Raw genomic sequence first — 16,309 nt, 5'->3', positions numbered from 1 at the left:
ACACGGGGCAGAGCATCCCGAGGATGCAATTCCAGCAGGGATGGAGCCATCCCCCCACTGCCAGAGCTGCTGGCATCCCCCGGAGAGGCTCTGATGCTCGCCCAGGACTGGGATTACAGAGCCTTTCCTCTTCCCAGCTCAGCTGTTCGGGCAGGCAGAGATGGCATCGCTGGTCCCAGGGGATTGATCCCAAGTGGAAATGCTCTCATCCTCCCGCTGTGATTTCAGTGCTGAGCAATGCCGAGCTGGCCAGCAGAGCGGGCAGGTGCCCAGGAATGAGCCCTGATCCAGAGCCCTGCGATGAATTCCCTCTCTCCCATCCCTTGGGGACATCCTACTCCCCCTCCCCACCGCCAGGGATGCTCTGTCCCCAATCCATGACCAAATCCAGCTGCAGGAAGGGTGGGGTGATGGGGAACTGCCGGCTCAGATCCAAAACCCCCCCAGCACACAGACACAGGGAAAGCTGAGAGCGTTCCGAGCCTGCCAGGCCCTGCTTCAACTCTCCCCTCTCCCCCTCGCACAGCTCCCAGCTGATGTTTGGAAAAATTCCCAGCTGGTCCCGCTGCACCAAGGCTCGTGATGGCAGCGGCGGGGCCAGCGCTGCCTCGGGGCAGGTCAGAGCAGAGTGTGGCACAGCAAATCCTGGAAAACACCCGGGGCTAACCCTCCTTCCCTTCCCTTCCCACAGCTCAGGATCTTGAGGCATCCTGGCCTCCATCCTCCAGGGAAGGATCCATCCCACAGGGATGTTATCCTGGTCCCACAGGGATGGATGTTATCCCCACGTCACAGTGATGGATGTTATCCTGGTCCCACAGGGATGGATTTTATCCCCATCTCACAGGGATGGATGTTATCCCTGTCTCACAGGGATGGTTATCCCTGTCTCACAGGGGTGGATGTTATCCTGGTCCCACATGGATGGATGTTATTCCCACCTCACAGGGATGGATTTTATCCCCATCCCACATGGATGTTATTCCCACCCCACAGGGATGGATGTTGTCCCTGTCCCACAGGGATGAATTTTATCCCCATCTCACAGGGATGGATGTTATCTCCATCTCACAGGGATGGATGTTATCCCCATGCCACATGGATTTTATCCCCATCCCACAGGGATGGATGTTGTCCTGGTCCCACAGGGATGAATGTTCTCCCCATCCCGCAGGGATGATGGATTTTATCCCCATTTCCCAGGGATGGATTTTATCCACATTTCCCAGGGATGGATTTTATCCCCATCCCACAAGGATGGATGTTATCCCCGTCCTACAGGGATGGATTTTATCCCCATGCACAGGGATGGATGTTATCCTGGTCTCACAGGGATGGATGTTATCCCCATCCCACAGGGATGGATTTTATCCCCATTTCCCAGGGATGGATTTTATCCCCTTCCCACAGGGATGGATGTTATCCCCACCCCGCAGGGATGGATGTTACCCCTGTCCCATAGTGATGGATTTTATCCCCATTTCCTAGAGATGGATTTTATCCCCATTTCCTAGAGATGGATGTTATCCCCATCCCACATGGATGGATATTATCCCCACCCCACAGGGATGATGGATTTTATCCCCATTTCCTAGAGATGAATTTTATCCCCATCCCACAGGGATGGATTTTATCCCCATCCTACAGGGATCGATTTTATCCCCATTTCCCAGGGATGGATTTTATCCCCATTTCCCAGGGATGGATGCCGCTAACCCCGGCGTGTGCTGGCGGCGCCCCGAGGACGCAGCGGAGCCCGAGGCGCTGGAGCAGGGAGGGGCTCCTGGCGAGCTCTCCCTGCCGGGATTGCACGGGGACGGTGATTCAGTCAGGCAAAGCCACAACCGCTGCACATCCTCGCTCCTTCTCCCGGAATTTGGGGCACCTCCCGTCCCAAAGTGCAGCGCAGAGGGGAAGAGTCCCCAGGGCTGGGGGCACTGAACGGCCCCTCCATCACCACCAGCACGCTCAGGAGAGCTCTCCTGGACATATCTGATGGGACAGCAGGGTGGCACTGCAGTGACAGAGCGAGCAGGCAGGAGGTCCCCAAGCTGTGACCCTGACAGGCCGTGACTTGGCATTTTGAGGATTAGCTGGTGAACAACTTCAGGGGGAAAAAAAAAAAAAATGGAAAAAAAGGGCTGGCAGAGCTGCTGGGGGCGTTTCTGCCGTGAAGAGGAACATCACATGCTCCAGCACATCTCGTTTTTTCTACTCAGGTTTCAGTGCTGGGCTGTGGCAGCAGCATCCACACCGAGAGCTGGGAAGGAGGCACCGGCAGCATCCGATGGATGGGCCCAGCAGAGAGCTCAGCTCTTCCCAAGCTTCTTTTCCCTGTGCTATCACAGATCCCTGAGCGCTTCTCCATGCAGCAAACGTGCCTGCATGTGGGTTTGGATGCCTGGAAATTCACTCCCTGGGGCAAACTGAGGAAGAAAGTCACAGCTGACAGCATCCTGCTGCACTTGGGAGCCACAGAGGAGGCCTCTCCCTTGGCAAAAGAGCCAAAAAAACCCTGCCAGAGGTGCTGCAGGGAGGGCAGGGGTGTGACACAGACGGTGTCCCCAACAGTGTGGGGTGGGAGAGGATTTTGGGGTGATACCTCCTTTGTTGGGACATCTACTGCTGCCAAAAAATTGCTGAGGAGAGGAGCGTGACCAGACAAGCCAGCACCCATAGCTCTGCCAAAGCTCCCTGGCTGAGCCCGTGCAGCCCCAAAAAACGAAGAGAGGGGACCCAGAGCAGCTTCCCCTGTGGGATTGTCCTGGTGGAGGTGGCAGGGACGTGACTGGGCCATGAACGGGCTGGGGTGAGAGCCATATCTGGGACAGGAAGGGCCACACCTGGAGCACGCAAACACCCTGCCCAGGAGGAGGAGGAGGAGGAGGAGGAGGAGGAGGTGGCAGTGGCTGGCACCTCTCCAGATTTCCCTCAGCCCCGGTGACCTTCTGACTCAGCGCAGGAGAACTTACCCAGTGAACCGGCACCAGCCCTGGGGCCGAGATTGTGCCGGGGACTGCCGGATCCATCCTGCTGCCACCATGGCCACTGCCACCATGGCCACCATGGCCACCACGGCCACTGCCACCATGGCCACTGCCACCTCCTTCCCCAGCAGCTCCACCCCACCTGGCCACCACCATGGCCAGCACCTCTACCCCTCCTGTGTTCCCTCTTCAGCCACGTCCATGGCCACCACCTCAGCTCCTGTTCAGCCACCACGGTGTCCCCTCTTTGGCCACCTCCAGGGTCAGCGCCCTGACCCTCCTTGGCTTCCACTGGAACACTTCCTCGGCCTCCATGGCCACCACCTTGACCTCTCCTTCACCACCTCCATGGCCCCTGCTGTGACTCCTCCTTGGCCACCGCCACAACCCCTCAGGCACCACCCTGAGCCCTGCACAGCCACCAGCCCGGTCCCTCCTTGCCACCATCGTGAACACCACCCCAACATCTCCTTGCCCACTCCCACAGCCACCGTTCAACGCTTTGCCATCCTTCCAACACCACCGTGGCCACCGCTGTGACCCCTCCTCAGCCACCACCGTGGCCACCGCTGTGACCCCTCTTTAAGTGCCACCGTGGCCACCGCTGTGACCCCTCCTCAGCCACCACTGTGACCCCTCCTCAGCAACCATTGTGGCCACCACTGTGACCCCTCTTTAAGTGCCACCGTGGCCACCACTGTGATCTCTCCTGAGCCACCACCGTGGCCACCGCTGTGACCCCTCCTCAGCCACCACCGTGGCCACCACCTCGACACCTCTTTAAGCAGCTCCCCGAAATCTCCTCGCCCACCTCCCCTATGGCCACCACCGTGACCCCTCCTTAAGCGCCACCGTGGCCACCTCCCCGCCGCTCCTCACCTGGTCCCTCGGTCCCTCCCGAGGCGCTGCCGTCCTTGGGCTGCCGCCGCCGTCCCCTGAACCAGCTGAACGCCCTGCGCAGCGAGTTCGCCCGGCCCTTCTTCCGCCGGGGGGGAGCCCCGGGAGCGCCCCCCGAGCCGCCGCCGCCCCGCTCCGGGTCCCGCTCTCCGCCCGCAGGTGCAGCCCCGGCGGACATGGCCCCGGAGGGCAGCGCCCCGCACCGCCCCGCACCGCCGGCAGCCGCTGCCCATAGGGCCGGGCCCGCCCGGCTCGGCTCGGCTCGGCTCGGCTCGGCTCGGCTTGTAGCCCCGGCCCCGCTCCGGGCTCCCGCCGAGCGCTCGCCGCCGACGGAAAGTTTCAGTGCGAGGCGGGGCCGGGCTGAGGGAGCTCCGCCTGCACCGGCTCCCGCCCCGCTCGGCCGCAGGTGGCCCCGGGGGCGTGGGGACCGGGGACCCTCCCCTTGGTGTCACCGGAGTTGCTCCCGCGGCTGCCGGAGCTCCCCGGGATGTTCTTCCCGTTCCCCGGTGGATCCCGGTTTTGTCCCCTCGGGGGGCGGTGCGGGGACAGCGGGGACAGCGGGGACAGCGGGGACAGCGGGGGTGGATCCCGGCCCTTGGGACCCCTCGGTTCTGCTCGCCCGAGCTGAGCAGCAGCGGGAGAACAGCGGAGGAAAACGGGGAAACAACCGAGAGGGAGCGGAGCGAGGAATTCCAGCATCGTCATCCCCGGGGCGGCGTCCTGCACATCCCCGGGGGGCTGTCCTTGTCCCTGTCCCTGTTCCTGCCCCTGTCCCTGTCCCTGTCCCTGTCCCTGTCCCTGTCCCTGTCCCTGTCCCTTTCCCTGTCCCTGTCCCTGTCCCTGTCCCTGTCCCTGTCCTTTCCCTGTCCCAGTCCCTGTCCCTGTCCCTTTCCCTGTCCCTGTCCCTGTCCCTGTCTCTGTCCCTGTCCTTATCCCTGTCCCTATTCCTGTCCCTATCCCTGTCCCTTTCCCTGTCCCTGTCCCTTTCCCTGTCCCTGTCCCTGTCCCTGTCTCTGTCCCTGTCCCTGTCCCTGTCTCTGTCCCTGTCCCTTTCCCTGTCCCTGTCCCTGTCTCTGTCCCTGTCCTGTCCCTGTCCTTGTCCCTTTCCTTGTCCCTGTCCCTGTCCTTGTCCCTTTCCCTGTCCCTGTCCCTGTCCCTGTCCCTGAATTCCCCCTGTCCCTTTCCCTGTCCCTGTCCCCGTCCCTGTCCCTGTCCCTGTCCCTGTCCCTTTCCCTGTCCCTGTCCCTGTCCCCGTCCCTTTCCCTGTCCCTGTCCCTGTCCCTGTCCCTGTCCCTGTCCCTTTCCCTGTCCCTGTCCCTCCTGCAGCCACCACCGTTTCCTCACCTGACGGCCCCAGGGGTGACACTGTCTCTGTCACCACCAATGGCAGCGCCAAGGGGGACACGGAGGCCACCAGGACGGTGTCTGCAGCCCGTGCCACGCTGCTGTTTGTTGCTAACGATAAATCAGCTCCTGAACAGGGAATGGCACAGGGCGAGGGGGAATTCAGCGGCCAGGAGAGACTCAGGAGTGCCTGGGAAAGGCAGCAGCTCTCAGGAAGGATTTCAGGACAAACTGGTGCTGCTCAGGAGCATGACCACTCTGATCTGATGCAGATTAGATTTCAGGAAGAAATTCTTCCCTGGGAGGGTGGGGAGGCCCTGGCACGGGGTGCCCAGAGAAGCTATGGCCTCTCCTGGATCCCTGGAAGTGTCCAAGGCCAGGTTGGACAGGGCTTGGAGCAGCCTGGGATAGTGGGAGGTGACCCTGAGGTGGGAACAAAACGAGTTTTAAGTTCCCTTCCAACAAAAACCATTCCATGATTCTGAGAGGGGACAATGGGACGCACAGGGAGCAGCAGCAGGTTGGTGACAGAACATGTGGCAAAGCCAAGGGAATGATCCTGACAGGAACACAGGTGGTTTGTGCTGCATTTCCACTCTCCTGGCTCTGAGGAGTTTGGGTCTCTGCGTTTCCTGCTGGTTGTGTTGGAGCCTCATCCTTCCCGGACGCTCTCAGGGCCTGGCTGCACGCCCAGAGGAGTTTCCAGCTGCTGGAAATGCCTGGAAGGATTTCTAAAGCAAGAAGCTTGTCCATCCCTCTGGCTTCATCAGCATCTCCTGAGGGATTCAGCCACTGGCATTGTGTCTTGTGGGCTGTGCAAACCTGAGCATCCTGCTGCTTCCCAGTAGCACCAGTGACCGGGGATGGGGATTTGACTCCAAACAGGGGTGAACCTGTGGAAAGGCTGGAATTTGCTGTGCTTCTGTTTCTGCCTCACATTCCCCCCTTTTCACCCATCTGAGCCCAAACTCAAGCACTGGAAAGAGTTGGGCAGAAATTTCCTGGCACCTCTGTGCCCCTCTGTGATCCCAGGGGATTGATTCATTTCCAGGATGAAGGTTGAGCATGTCACTGCTCCCCTGGGCTTTGCTGACCCACGTTGAGCTGAACTGCACTGAGGAGATTCTAATCCCCAATTAGGGCATTTGTGTTGACTTTCTGCTGCTGGCTCCGACTTCCGAGTCATTAGCCTCCAAAAAAAAAAAAAACAAATTCCCATTTTTCATTTTTCCCCTCCTCGTGTGGCAGCAGAACCAGTTTGAAAAATATTTTTGCACAGAGAAATGGAGCACTGTCCAAATAATCACAGTGAGAGGGGGGGAGAGTATCGGTTATGCTGTGGGGAGAGCTCCCATCAGAGGGGGAGGGAAGCACAAGAGGAAGAGGAAGGGGAAGGTTGTCCCAGCCTTAGAGGAGAAGAAAATTCCAGGAGCTGGAGGGCCTCAGAAATCGCCCGGAGAGCTGCAGGGCCAGCAGCGTGTGGGTGATTCATTCCCATTTTCAGGGCCAGGATGATTGCAGAGTATCGGGATTCTCCCACAAGAGCTCAGCCCCCACGAGACCCAGGGGAGGGGAGAGAAGGCAGAAACTCTGCCAAGACCCCCCAGTGCCTGATCCCTGGGAAGAGAAACCCAAAAGAAAGAAGCCAAACCACGCTCTGCATCACACACTCGAGCAGCCACAGAATCTCCTGCCGCCCGTTCCAGGGTGCAGCCGGTTCCTCATCCGTCCCCTGCCCCCATTTCCGTCCCCTGGCGGGGACACGGAGCCCTGGCTGCTCCCTCATTACTCATTAACGCCTCCGTCATGCGCTGGTGGCAGGGACAAGGTCCTCCCGCATCCCTCCGAGCCTTTGGGTGCCGCTTCCAGGAGCTGCTCACCCCAAATCCCTTCTGCAGGACGCGGTTCCTGCTCCCTGATTCTTGCCCCAGGGTATGGAAAAAGCCAGAGCGGAGCCTGGGCCGCGATCGTTGGGACGCGGGGACTGTTGATTGTGGTGCTGAAAATCAGCGCAGTTGTGGAAATGGGTTTTTAAAAAAGAGGTAAGGCACTGATCGCCTTGCTCAGGTGCCGGCCACATGGAATGGGATGAATAAAGAGCAGTGGTGTGTCCCTTCCCAGCTCCCTCATGCGGGAAGGGACAGCTCAGTCCCAGCCCAAGAGCATCCCCCATGTGGTGACAGGGACAGGAGGAATGTCCTGCTCCTGTGAGAGCATCCTGAACCTTTCCCGAAAGAGAAAAACCTCTGGCAGTGTCAGCACAACCTCGGTGGCGTGTGGGATGTCAGGACACATCAGAGCTGCCCCCAGGGCTCTCAGCGAGAAATCCCCCCGGGTGTGACACAGGTGACACCCCGGGGTGCTGCCAGCACAGGCAGATGTTTGATCCCAACATCTGGGCTGAGCAGAGATAACGCAGGAAGAGCGGGATGTGGGACACACTCTGAGAATCCCCGCAGCTGGAACCGCCTCTCAACCCCTCTGCTTCCCTGGCCGGGCCGGAGTCTCCTCAGGAGCTGCTGGGATGTTTCCTCATCCCCCTCCCCGCAGGGAAAGCAGGACCCAGCACCCAGATAAGCGGGAGGCGCCGGCGCCTGTGGCACCGGGACACGGTCTGGCCCTGCTCCCGCGGAGCTCCCAAGGTCCCTGTGGGGCAGACGGCGCCTTCAGGCTCCGCTTTTATCCCTGCCCCAGCTGGGCACTGCCCACGTTTCACCCTTCCTCCTCCTCCTCCTCCTCCTTCATCCCTGCTGGGCAACATCCCCTCCCTCTCCAGGAGCTGGGGAAACTGAGGCAGGAGACGAAGCAAACCATGTTGTTCCCAAGGTGACAATGGCATCCAGCCCCTCAAACCTGGCTGAACCCCCCACGCTCAGCTTGGGACCCATCCAGGGACGCTTCACCGTGCGAGGGCAGGGCCGGGCAGGAGCGGGCTCACGGTGCCCTCGGAGCCAGCATCCTCCCCTGGAAGCGCTCCCAGCTCCGGGAATGAATCACACTTTCCCCGGGATCAGATTGCAGCTCGAACCCTCCCGGAGCCGGGTCTGGCCCCGCTCTGCCGGACACTGAGCCAGGGCACAGCGCTGCCCGCGATCCCAAATCCTCCCAAATCCCATCCACGCTGGAATTCCGGCGCTGCCACAGCCCTGAGGTCGGGCTGGTTCTTCCAGTTTGTCCCTAAAGATCGTGCGGGGACAGCGCGGGGACAGAGCTGGCGGGGCAGTGGCGGTGCCAGGCTGGTGGTGGCAGTGCCAGCATTGTCCCTGCCCTTGGGGCAGATCTGCCCTGCTTGACGGGAAGGAAAAATCCACCAGGAAGGCAGAAACAGCCCCAGGGAGGCAGAGAGGGGGTGAAAAACCCCACAGCCGCTTTTTGCTCCCCACGACCCGGGAGACGCCGCTGCCAACATCCCAACAGCTGCATCTCCAACTCTGCATCTCTCCAGCTCTCTGCTGCCTTTTCCTCTCCTCTGGCAGCGCCGGTACCACCCCACCAGCTTTATTTACCGGAGCAAAGTCCACGCTGTTGGCTGCCAGCGGCGTGTCCCTGCACCGCCCGGCCCCAGCGCTGTGCCGGGGACACCGGGGACACCGGGGACACCGGAGCCGCCCGTTGCTTGGTTATATCCACAAAACATCCCCGTGCCGGGGCCTGGGCTGGGGTATCCGCTTACGGAGCGGGGAACAGCTGAGCCTCCTCACTCCCCACCCTGCCCTTGGCAGCTCATCAGAGAGAACCCAGCCCGGGCTCGCCGCTGTCATTGTCCCCTCCAGGCCCTACGAGGGTTGTTGGACCCAGCCCGTGTGATCTGCAGGTTTCCCCCCTCGGCAGTCGCAGCTTTAGATAGATATTTATACACCCAACTTGTGCGAATTAACAGCATTCCTCTCCGATTGAGTCAAAAATAGAGGCGCTTCATGGAAAAAAAGAGAGAGAAAAAGAAGGTGTGTCACGCTGAAAAAAGCAACAGGATCCAAAAAAAAAGAAAAAAAAATCCCCACTCAAATCTCGCTTTTCCTTTTAAAGCTCTGTTCCCGAAGGATGGACCAGCGCTGTTATTTTAAACTTGATTTTTTCAGCCCCGTGGCCAGCGAGCCATGGGCAAGGTGACGGTGACAGGGACGGGGTGGTGGCACCGGGCGATGTCGCTGAGCGCTGCCGGGTGGTTTTGGGGCACGTAAAGCGGAGACTTCCTGAGAGGCGAGTGGAGACTTCCTGGGCACGGCAGGAGCAGGAGCAGAGGTAGGATCGGGGGCCACCACCACGAGGGGTGGCCAGGCCAAAATGTGACCCCAGGATGATGCCCGCGTGGTAAAATATATCTAAAATCGGAATTTTAGATAAATATTTGTTGGTGGTATGATGGACAAAAGGTGGGTTTAGGGTCTGCAGAGTGGGGACAATGAGGATGGGCACCGTGGGAAGGAAGAGATGCGGGTGGGCAGAGGTGGGAAAGCAAAGGGGCGAGGGCAGAGTCGCTGTTGGACACCCAGGAGTGTGGCCACGGCCACCACGGGGCTTCACAGGGAGGAACGGCACCCTGTGCGTCCCCAAAGCAGAGGGAAAAGGGTGGCAGGGATCGGGTACGGGCGGAAGAGGAAGCAGAGGCTGTGCTCTGCCATTGCCGGGGTTTGTGGGGCGTAGAAAAGACCCCGAGATATCGGTGTTTAATCCGTCCATGATCAATAACCGGGGAGTGCAGCACCAGCGCTGTCACAAATCCCATCCCACCCTCGGCATGAGGGCCACGAGCTGCATCCTCTGGCGTTTCCCCTCCCACCACAGCCAAACCCCACAGCCCCAGGGGATCCCACCCCATTATCCCCATCCCATCCCATCCCATTATCCCATCCCATCCCACCCCATTATCCCATCCCAGCCCTGCCCAGAGCCCCGGCGGGTTGAGGACCTGCGGATTCAGGGCAAGGGGCCACAAAGCCGAACTCGCCCATAAATCAAAGCTGGGAACAGCCGGGGTGAGGTGAGGGCTGTTCCCCAGGGATGCGGGCTGGCTTCAGCCCGTCCCTGCGGCTGTCCCTGCCAGGGATGCAGCCAGCAGGGCCTTCCCCGCCCTCCTCCTCCTCCTCGTCCTCCTCCTCCTCCCCGGGGCGGAGGAAGGCAGCGCCCGCAGCTGGCACTGCAGGCGGCGGCCGGGGGGAAGCGGCTGCTCCGGAGTCTGATTTCCAGCCTTGTTTATTAATAACCCCTCTCCGCCCCATGCTAAGCCCATGTGCAGCGCAGAGCCGGCGGCGCTGGGCTCCAGGGGAGGAAGGTAAGAGCCCAGCAGGGCGAACAGGGCTGGGAAGAAAGGCAGGAAAGGGTCGGGGTGATCCGGGGGGGTCCCGTGGGTGCGGGATCCTCGGTGAGATGAGGAGCGCGGGGAAGGGATGGGGTGGGGAATCGGAGGTTCAGCATTCCTGGAGATTCAGGAATGATCAGGTAGAGGGGGGAAGGTGCCTGTGGGGGGCATAGGAGTTCTGGGGGGCCCTGGGATGAGGAGGGTGGGTGGGAGAGAACCCCCGCGCCCCGCTGGGAAGGGAGGACGGAGCCTTCCCCTCCCGTCCTGCCCGTGCCAAGCGGATCCAAGAACTTTGAAAAACAAGCACTGGCAGAGGGGAGGGCGAGGAAAAACGGGGCAGGGGAGCCTCTTTCCCACCTTTGCAGCCGCTGCCCCTTCTCCAGCCGGCGGCCGTTGAGTCCGAGGCTGCGATGTGTCAGCAGTGCCCAAAACTGCCTTATTAGGAGAGAAAGGATCGCTGAAAATCACTTCTTTGCTCAAAGCCGTTGCTCCCAGCTCACTGCCTGTGGGTGCCAGCCTGTGCTCATTCCTTCGGGAATGACTAGACATGAGCTCAGCGGCGTGGCCGAGAGGTGAGAGCATCCTCCCACCGATCCCACCGGCTCTTAGCAGCAGCAGGGAAAAAAAAACCCGGCTCGTCCCCGAGCGTTGTTGTCTCCATCCTACCCCAAATATCAGCCGGGAGAATGCGGGAGCGAGGGTTTGGTGGTGGCAGCTGCAGGTGCCTGGGGACAATGCCGGGATCGGATGACTCTGCAAAGAGCGGAGCTCGCCGGCTCCTGCTGCAGACGCTGCTGCTCGCCCGGGGCTCTGTGTGTGGGGTTTGCTCCATCTCAGTCATCCCGGAGCCTGCCTGTGCTTCCAGCAGCGCATTCCCTTGCCGTGAGGTTATGCCACACCGCTAAAAAATCCCGGCGAGTTTTCCAGGGAGTGCTCACACGGCTCAGGTCGGTGCTGCTGGGGAGGTTGGCCCTGGTGGGTTGGTACCGGAGCAGGGGTTGGGGTTGGGGTTGGGGTTTGCACCCCTCACTCCTCCTCCACAGTCAGACACTTTAATGAGGTTTTAATAGGATTTTATTTCATTATTCTGGACAGTCTGGGCTCAGGGTGTCACCAGCCCAGCCCTGTGGGTGACACAGCAGGGCCATGGTGGGACCTCCCTGGTTTTGGGGTCTCACCAGGTGGGGAGGAAAGGCTGAGACCTGTTACACCCATTGCTCTGCTTCACATCCCCTCTCCTTTCCAGGGACCTGATGGCACAGCCCCAGCCCCCTCCAGAGCTGCAGCTGGATGAAGCCAGAGCATCCCCAGCCCCTCAGGGAGCAGATGAAGGAGGTGCTCCACACCCACAATGTCCTCACACCCCCTTGGATCCAGCAGGGAATGGATCTAAACCCCTGCACAGGGACAGCCCAGACTCCAACCAGGAGCTGCAGGCAGCCAGCAGGGATCCTTCTTTGGAGAAAGATCCACCAGGAACCCAGGATGCAACCAGGGCTGGGATCCCACTGGGTGTGGACGCGGCAGGAGTCCCGCTGGACGTGGATGAAGATGGGACAGGAATCCCACTGGACATGGATGAAGATGGAGTAGAGATTCCACTGGACGTGGATACAAGAGGGGCAGGGACCCCAGGGGATGTGGATACAGCAGGAATTCTGCTGGATGTGGATGAAGGTGGGACAGGGATCCCACTGGATGTGGATGAAGGTGGAGCAGGGATCCCACTGGATGTGGATGAAGGTGGGGCAGGGATCCCACTGGATGTGGATGAAGGTGGGACAGGGATCCCCCTGGATGTGGATGAAGGTGGGACAGGGATCCCCCTGGCCATGGACACAGCCATCCCAGACAACGCAGACGGGGCAGGGATCCCGCTGGACATGGACACAGAGGGAGCAGGCAACCCTCTGGATGCTGATACCACAGAGCACCAATGCCTGACCCTGGAAGAGCTGGGGAATTATTTCCAGGAGTGCATTGAGATCGTGGAGCAGCTGGAGAAGGAGAGGGACAACCTGATCTCCGAGCTGGCACAGCTGCGCGAGCCGGCGCTGCAGGAGATCCGCCATGCCCACGAGGAGATCCAGGCAGCCTGCAGGCTGCTGGCCAAGGTGGAGCTGGAGAGGGACAACCTGCGAGATGAGATCCGCCAGATCAAGCAGAAACTCTTCAAGGTGACCAAGGAATGCGTGGCCTGCCAGTACCAGCTGGAGAGCCGCCGGCACGACCTCTCCCAGCACGCTGCCTACCAGGGAGAGCTGGAGAGCCAGGCTGGGCAGCTCTCGGGGGAACTGTCCCAGCTCAAGGAGACCTGTGAGAAGGAGAAGGAAGTTCTGAGGCAGCGCCTGGAGGCTCCTCCCTGCCGGCAGGACAACCTGTACCTCCAGGAGAGCCGCCGGCTTTCCGTGGAGTTCGAGAGTTTCGTGGCGCAGAGCCGGCGGGGGCTGGAGGAGCACTACGAGCCTCAGCTGCTGCGGCTGCTGGAGAGGAGAGAGGCCGGGGCCAGGGCGCTGCAGGAGATGCAGGGGGAGATCCAGGGCATGAAGGAAGCCCTGAGGCCCTTGCAGGGTGAGGTCAGCCGGCTGAGGCTGCAGAATCGCAGCCTGGAGGAGCAGATCGTCCTGGTCAAGCAGAAAAGGGATGAGGAGGTCGGGCAGTACCGGGTACGTGTCCCAAAAGGCATCAATCCGTCTCTTTTTGAGAGTGGGAGTGGTGCTTTGCATCCAGGGAAATGGGGATGCTGCAGGATTTACTTGTAGGGCCCAGGGAAGGGGTGGATGAGGATGGGGAGGATGTGGAATAGTTCCTGCTGGTTGGAATTAAAATTATCCCACACCCTGGCATGGGCCAGGTGAAACAGCAGCTCCTGGGGATGAAGAAAACCCAGAGATGTGGTGGGAAAGCTTGGGGCTTCACCCAGCTTGGGAAATAGGTTTCTCCTGATTATGTTCTCTCGGTTTTGGCCCCTCAGAAATGGCTCCAGGGATGAGGTGGAAGGGATGGGGGATTTCCTTCCCAAAGCTGAGCACAGGCACCACAGACCTCCTGCAGCTCCTCCGAGCACAGGACTGAGCCAGGACGCTTGGAAAAGCCAGTTTTAAATCCAGGTGGCTTTTCTATCAAATCCCTCTCCTGCTGGGGCAGGTTCTGCCCTTCCTGCTGCCAGGGAGGGTCTCACCTGTGTCCCCACAGCCCTGGGGCCAGGCTGCCCCCTGGGAGGGTTATTTCTGGCAGGGCCAGGCATCCCCTCAGCCTGAGGGACAAGGCAATTCAATATCTCCAAGAGCACATTTGGCAAAGAGGCTCCACAATTAATCTCCCCCCTTTCAACACTCTCTGTTCTCGGCTCGCAGTCGCTGCCTCCTCCCAGCAGTTTCTGGAAGCTGCCATTCCCCTTCCACCACGGCTCCTCCCTGCTGGGATGGGGATCAGAGCCACCAGCACCCACCCCACAGCTTCTCCTGCATTTTCAGGGTCCCTTGGACCCCTGGAGGGCCTCCACATTTTCCTTTTCCCAAATTCCTTATTTATCTCCTTTTGACTCATGGGTTTATACAGCTCTGGCAGCTTCTCAAAACACACACAAAGTTGTTTAGGGGACAAAACCAAGCAGCCAGGACAAAGCCCAGCCCAAACTCCCACTTTTGTATTAAAACCAAGCTTTTTTTTGCCGAGATTTTTAAAGAGTGTTGTTGGGCAGGGCCAGCCTGGGTGTTCCTGAGCAGCACCATCCACAAGGAGATCCCTGAGGAGAGAGAGGGAAGCAGTGGGGCTCTGCTGCTCCTCCCTCAGCTGCTCCACTCGTTTTGTCCCCACAGGAGCAGGTGGAGGAGCTGGAGGACAGGCTGAAGGAGCTCAAGAACGGGGTCCAGCTCCAGCAGCGCAAGAACCAGGAGCTGGAGGAGCTCAGGACCAGCCTCCACCGGGAGCTCTCCATCTACAAGTGAGTTTGGAACTCATCCCAAAGCGGGGATCAGCCTAAAGAGGGGCTGGGAGGAGGAAAGGGATGGTGGGGAAGAGCCCACAGAGGGGTCACACAGCTGGGGACAGCACAGGATTTCCTTCCTGGTCCCCAGTGGGGTTGGTGGGGCAGCACAGCCCCTTTTTCCAAAGGAATCCCAAAGGAATTCCAGCTCCTTTGTCCAACAGCAAAGAGGGATTTGCTGTGAACTCCTGCAGGGGAGTGGAGTGGCTTCCCAAGAAGCAGGTGTGGCAACTTAAGTGGTGGTTTCCTCAGGAATTCCTTAGGAAAATGTGGAAAGGAGCTGAGGTTTGGCTTTGGAGATGCTGGAACTCTCCTCTCCTGGTTTCACTCAGATCCTCACTGTACATGAATTTCTAATTTCTGTGAGTTTGGGAATTGTTTTATTGTGTTATTCCAGCCTCAGCTGGACCTGCTCTGAACCATTTTCTGCAGCCTCAGTGCTCCTTTAGCATTCCTTTTCCCCCTTTTCCAGCCAAACCTCCTCGTTCAGACACACCACAGATCATTCCCTACCCCAAAGATTTTTTATGATGAGCTCTCTGAGCCTGTGCTGTCACAATTCCCAAGGGGAAAACTGCATTTAGGATTCAGCCCAGACCCCAACACCACCCTGTCCTTCCCCTAAATCACAGCCCAACATTTCATCCCAAGTACAGCAGGGGAGTCTCAACTCCTGGAATCTACAAACTGCAATCCCTGGAAGCGACACCTCTAACTGAGCTTTCACATTTGCTCTGAGGAGCTGAGAGTTAAGCACAGCTCTGAGTTCCCTCAAAAATGACAAAAATGTTAAATCCTGTTTGCCAAGGGTTCTGGAAGGGCCCACACACTCTCAACACCATGGGCTGAGCCTCTTGAAGTGTTTCCCAATTCCTTTTTTCCCCCCTCTTTTCTCCATAACCTAAATTTCCTTTCTCTCCTCACAGGAGCTGCTTAGAAATCTACGGCCACCTCTGCAAATCAGAGGAAAAAGCAGAGCAGGACTGTTAGAATATGGAATTTTCCTCTTTGTAGCAAAAAAACCTGTGGTCAGAGGATTCAAGGGATGTCTCCTCCTGCTGCTTTACCCTGCCTGGTGTGCAGCAGCTGCCTGGAGCCAGGAATACCAGACAATCCTTTCCCTGGGTATTTCCCCAGGTACTGCTGTGCTTGTGTAACAAAACTGCTTTTCCCCAGAGGAGCTGAAAATTGGATATGGATGAGGACAAACTGATTGTTTTGCTGTGTTTTGAGAAAATGTTTTCTTGGTCCAGATTGTTGCACAGAAAGTTCTGGAAGCTGGTGGTAAAGGGGGTTGACTTTTAACGTTTACATGCAAGAGAAGCTTTCTCCTTTGAAGAGGATTTTCTTTTGTATTTCAAAAGTTTCTGCTGTATTGGGGCATGCTCCAGAGAAATGAGGTGGTGGGGAAGAGGTTTCCACTTTATATCGAGTCTCACACTGAAAATAAAAGGTCAGAGTTTAAGGAGCCTTTTCACTCTGAGCTGTGTCTCAAAAGCCAAATTTTATCTGTCAAAACAAGGTGTGTGTATCAAATTCGTGCTGGAGGATGACAAAAAACATTGTGGAAAAGGCTAAAGGCAGAGTTAAAATGCAGACAGCAGCAGGGCTTGAAGGGAAGAATAATTCAGTGATTTGTGGTTGCTCAGGGGTTCAGGTGTTCATTAATTTATTTCACAAAGCAGCAGGGGTAAAAGAGGGACAAACATCCAATCTGATGCTTTAAAAATTTAAAAATATCTCTACCAGCAACCTCAACAGAGGTTCAGCTCCCTGAAAATACCCTCAGCAAAG

At 58.6% G+C, this 16,309-nt stretch overlaps 1 protein-coding gene across 4 annotated transcripts; it reads left to right on the top strand.

Moving 5' to 3' along the window:
* Positions 1-10,312: 10,312 nt before the first annotated feature.
* On the top strand, positions 10,313-15,983 carry SYNC (syncoilin, intermediate filament protein). Of its 4 annotated transcripts, none has more exons than XM_033080756.2 (5): positions 10,313-10,500; positions 11,774-12,204; positions 12,337-13,193; positions 14,349-14,473; positions 15,442-15,983. In XM_033080756.2, the coding sequence occupies exons 1-5, from the start codon at positions 10,457-10,459 to the stop codon at positions 15,503-15,505; spliced, it is 1,521 nt and encodes a 506-aa protein (XP_032936647.1). In that variant the 5' UTR covers positions 10,313-10,456; the 3' UTR covers positions 15,506-15,983. The 4 variants fall into 4 exon arrangements, with proteins under 4 accessions (XP_032936647.1, XP_032936646.1, XP_032936645.1 ...); XM_033080755.2 differs by having other exon boundaries at positions 12,238-13,193; XM_033080754.2 differs by having other exon boundaries at positions 11,774-12,312; positions 12,346-13,193.
* The last annotated feature ends 326 nt before the right edge of the window (positions 15,984-16,309 follow it).

The sequence above is a fragment of the Catharus ustulatus genome, chromosome 26 (genome assembly GCF_009819885.2).
Source record: "Catharus ustulatus isolate bCatUst1 chromosome 26, bCatUst1.pri.v2, whole genome shotgun sequence".
Classification (NCBI taxonomy): domain Eukaryota; kingdom Metazoa; phylum Chordata; class Aves; order Passeriformes; family Turdidae; genus Catharus; species Catharus ustulatus.
The sequence above is the reverse complement of the archived record's forward strand: the minus strand, read 5'-3'. Positions and strand labels throughout refer to the sequence as shown.

Bases quoted from the DNA above. Each gene is read 5' to 3' on its own strand.
- SYNC (XM_033080753.2), top strand. From the start codon at position 10,457: ATGTGCAGCGCAGAGCCGGCGGCGCTGGGCTCCAGGGGAGGAAG. The intron at 10,501-11,773 runs GTAAGAGCCCAG...TCTCCTTTCCAG, and splicing joins CTGGGCTCCAGGGGAGGAAG to GGACCTGATGGCACAGCCCC. The intron at 14,474-15,441 runs GTGAGTTTGGAA...CTCTCCTCACAG, and splicing joins CGGGAGCTCTCCATCTACAA to GAGCTGCTTAGAAATCTACG.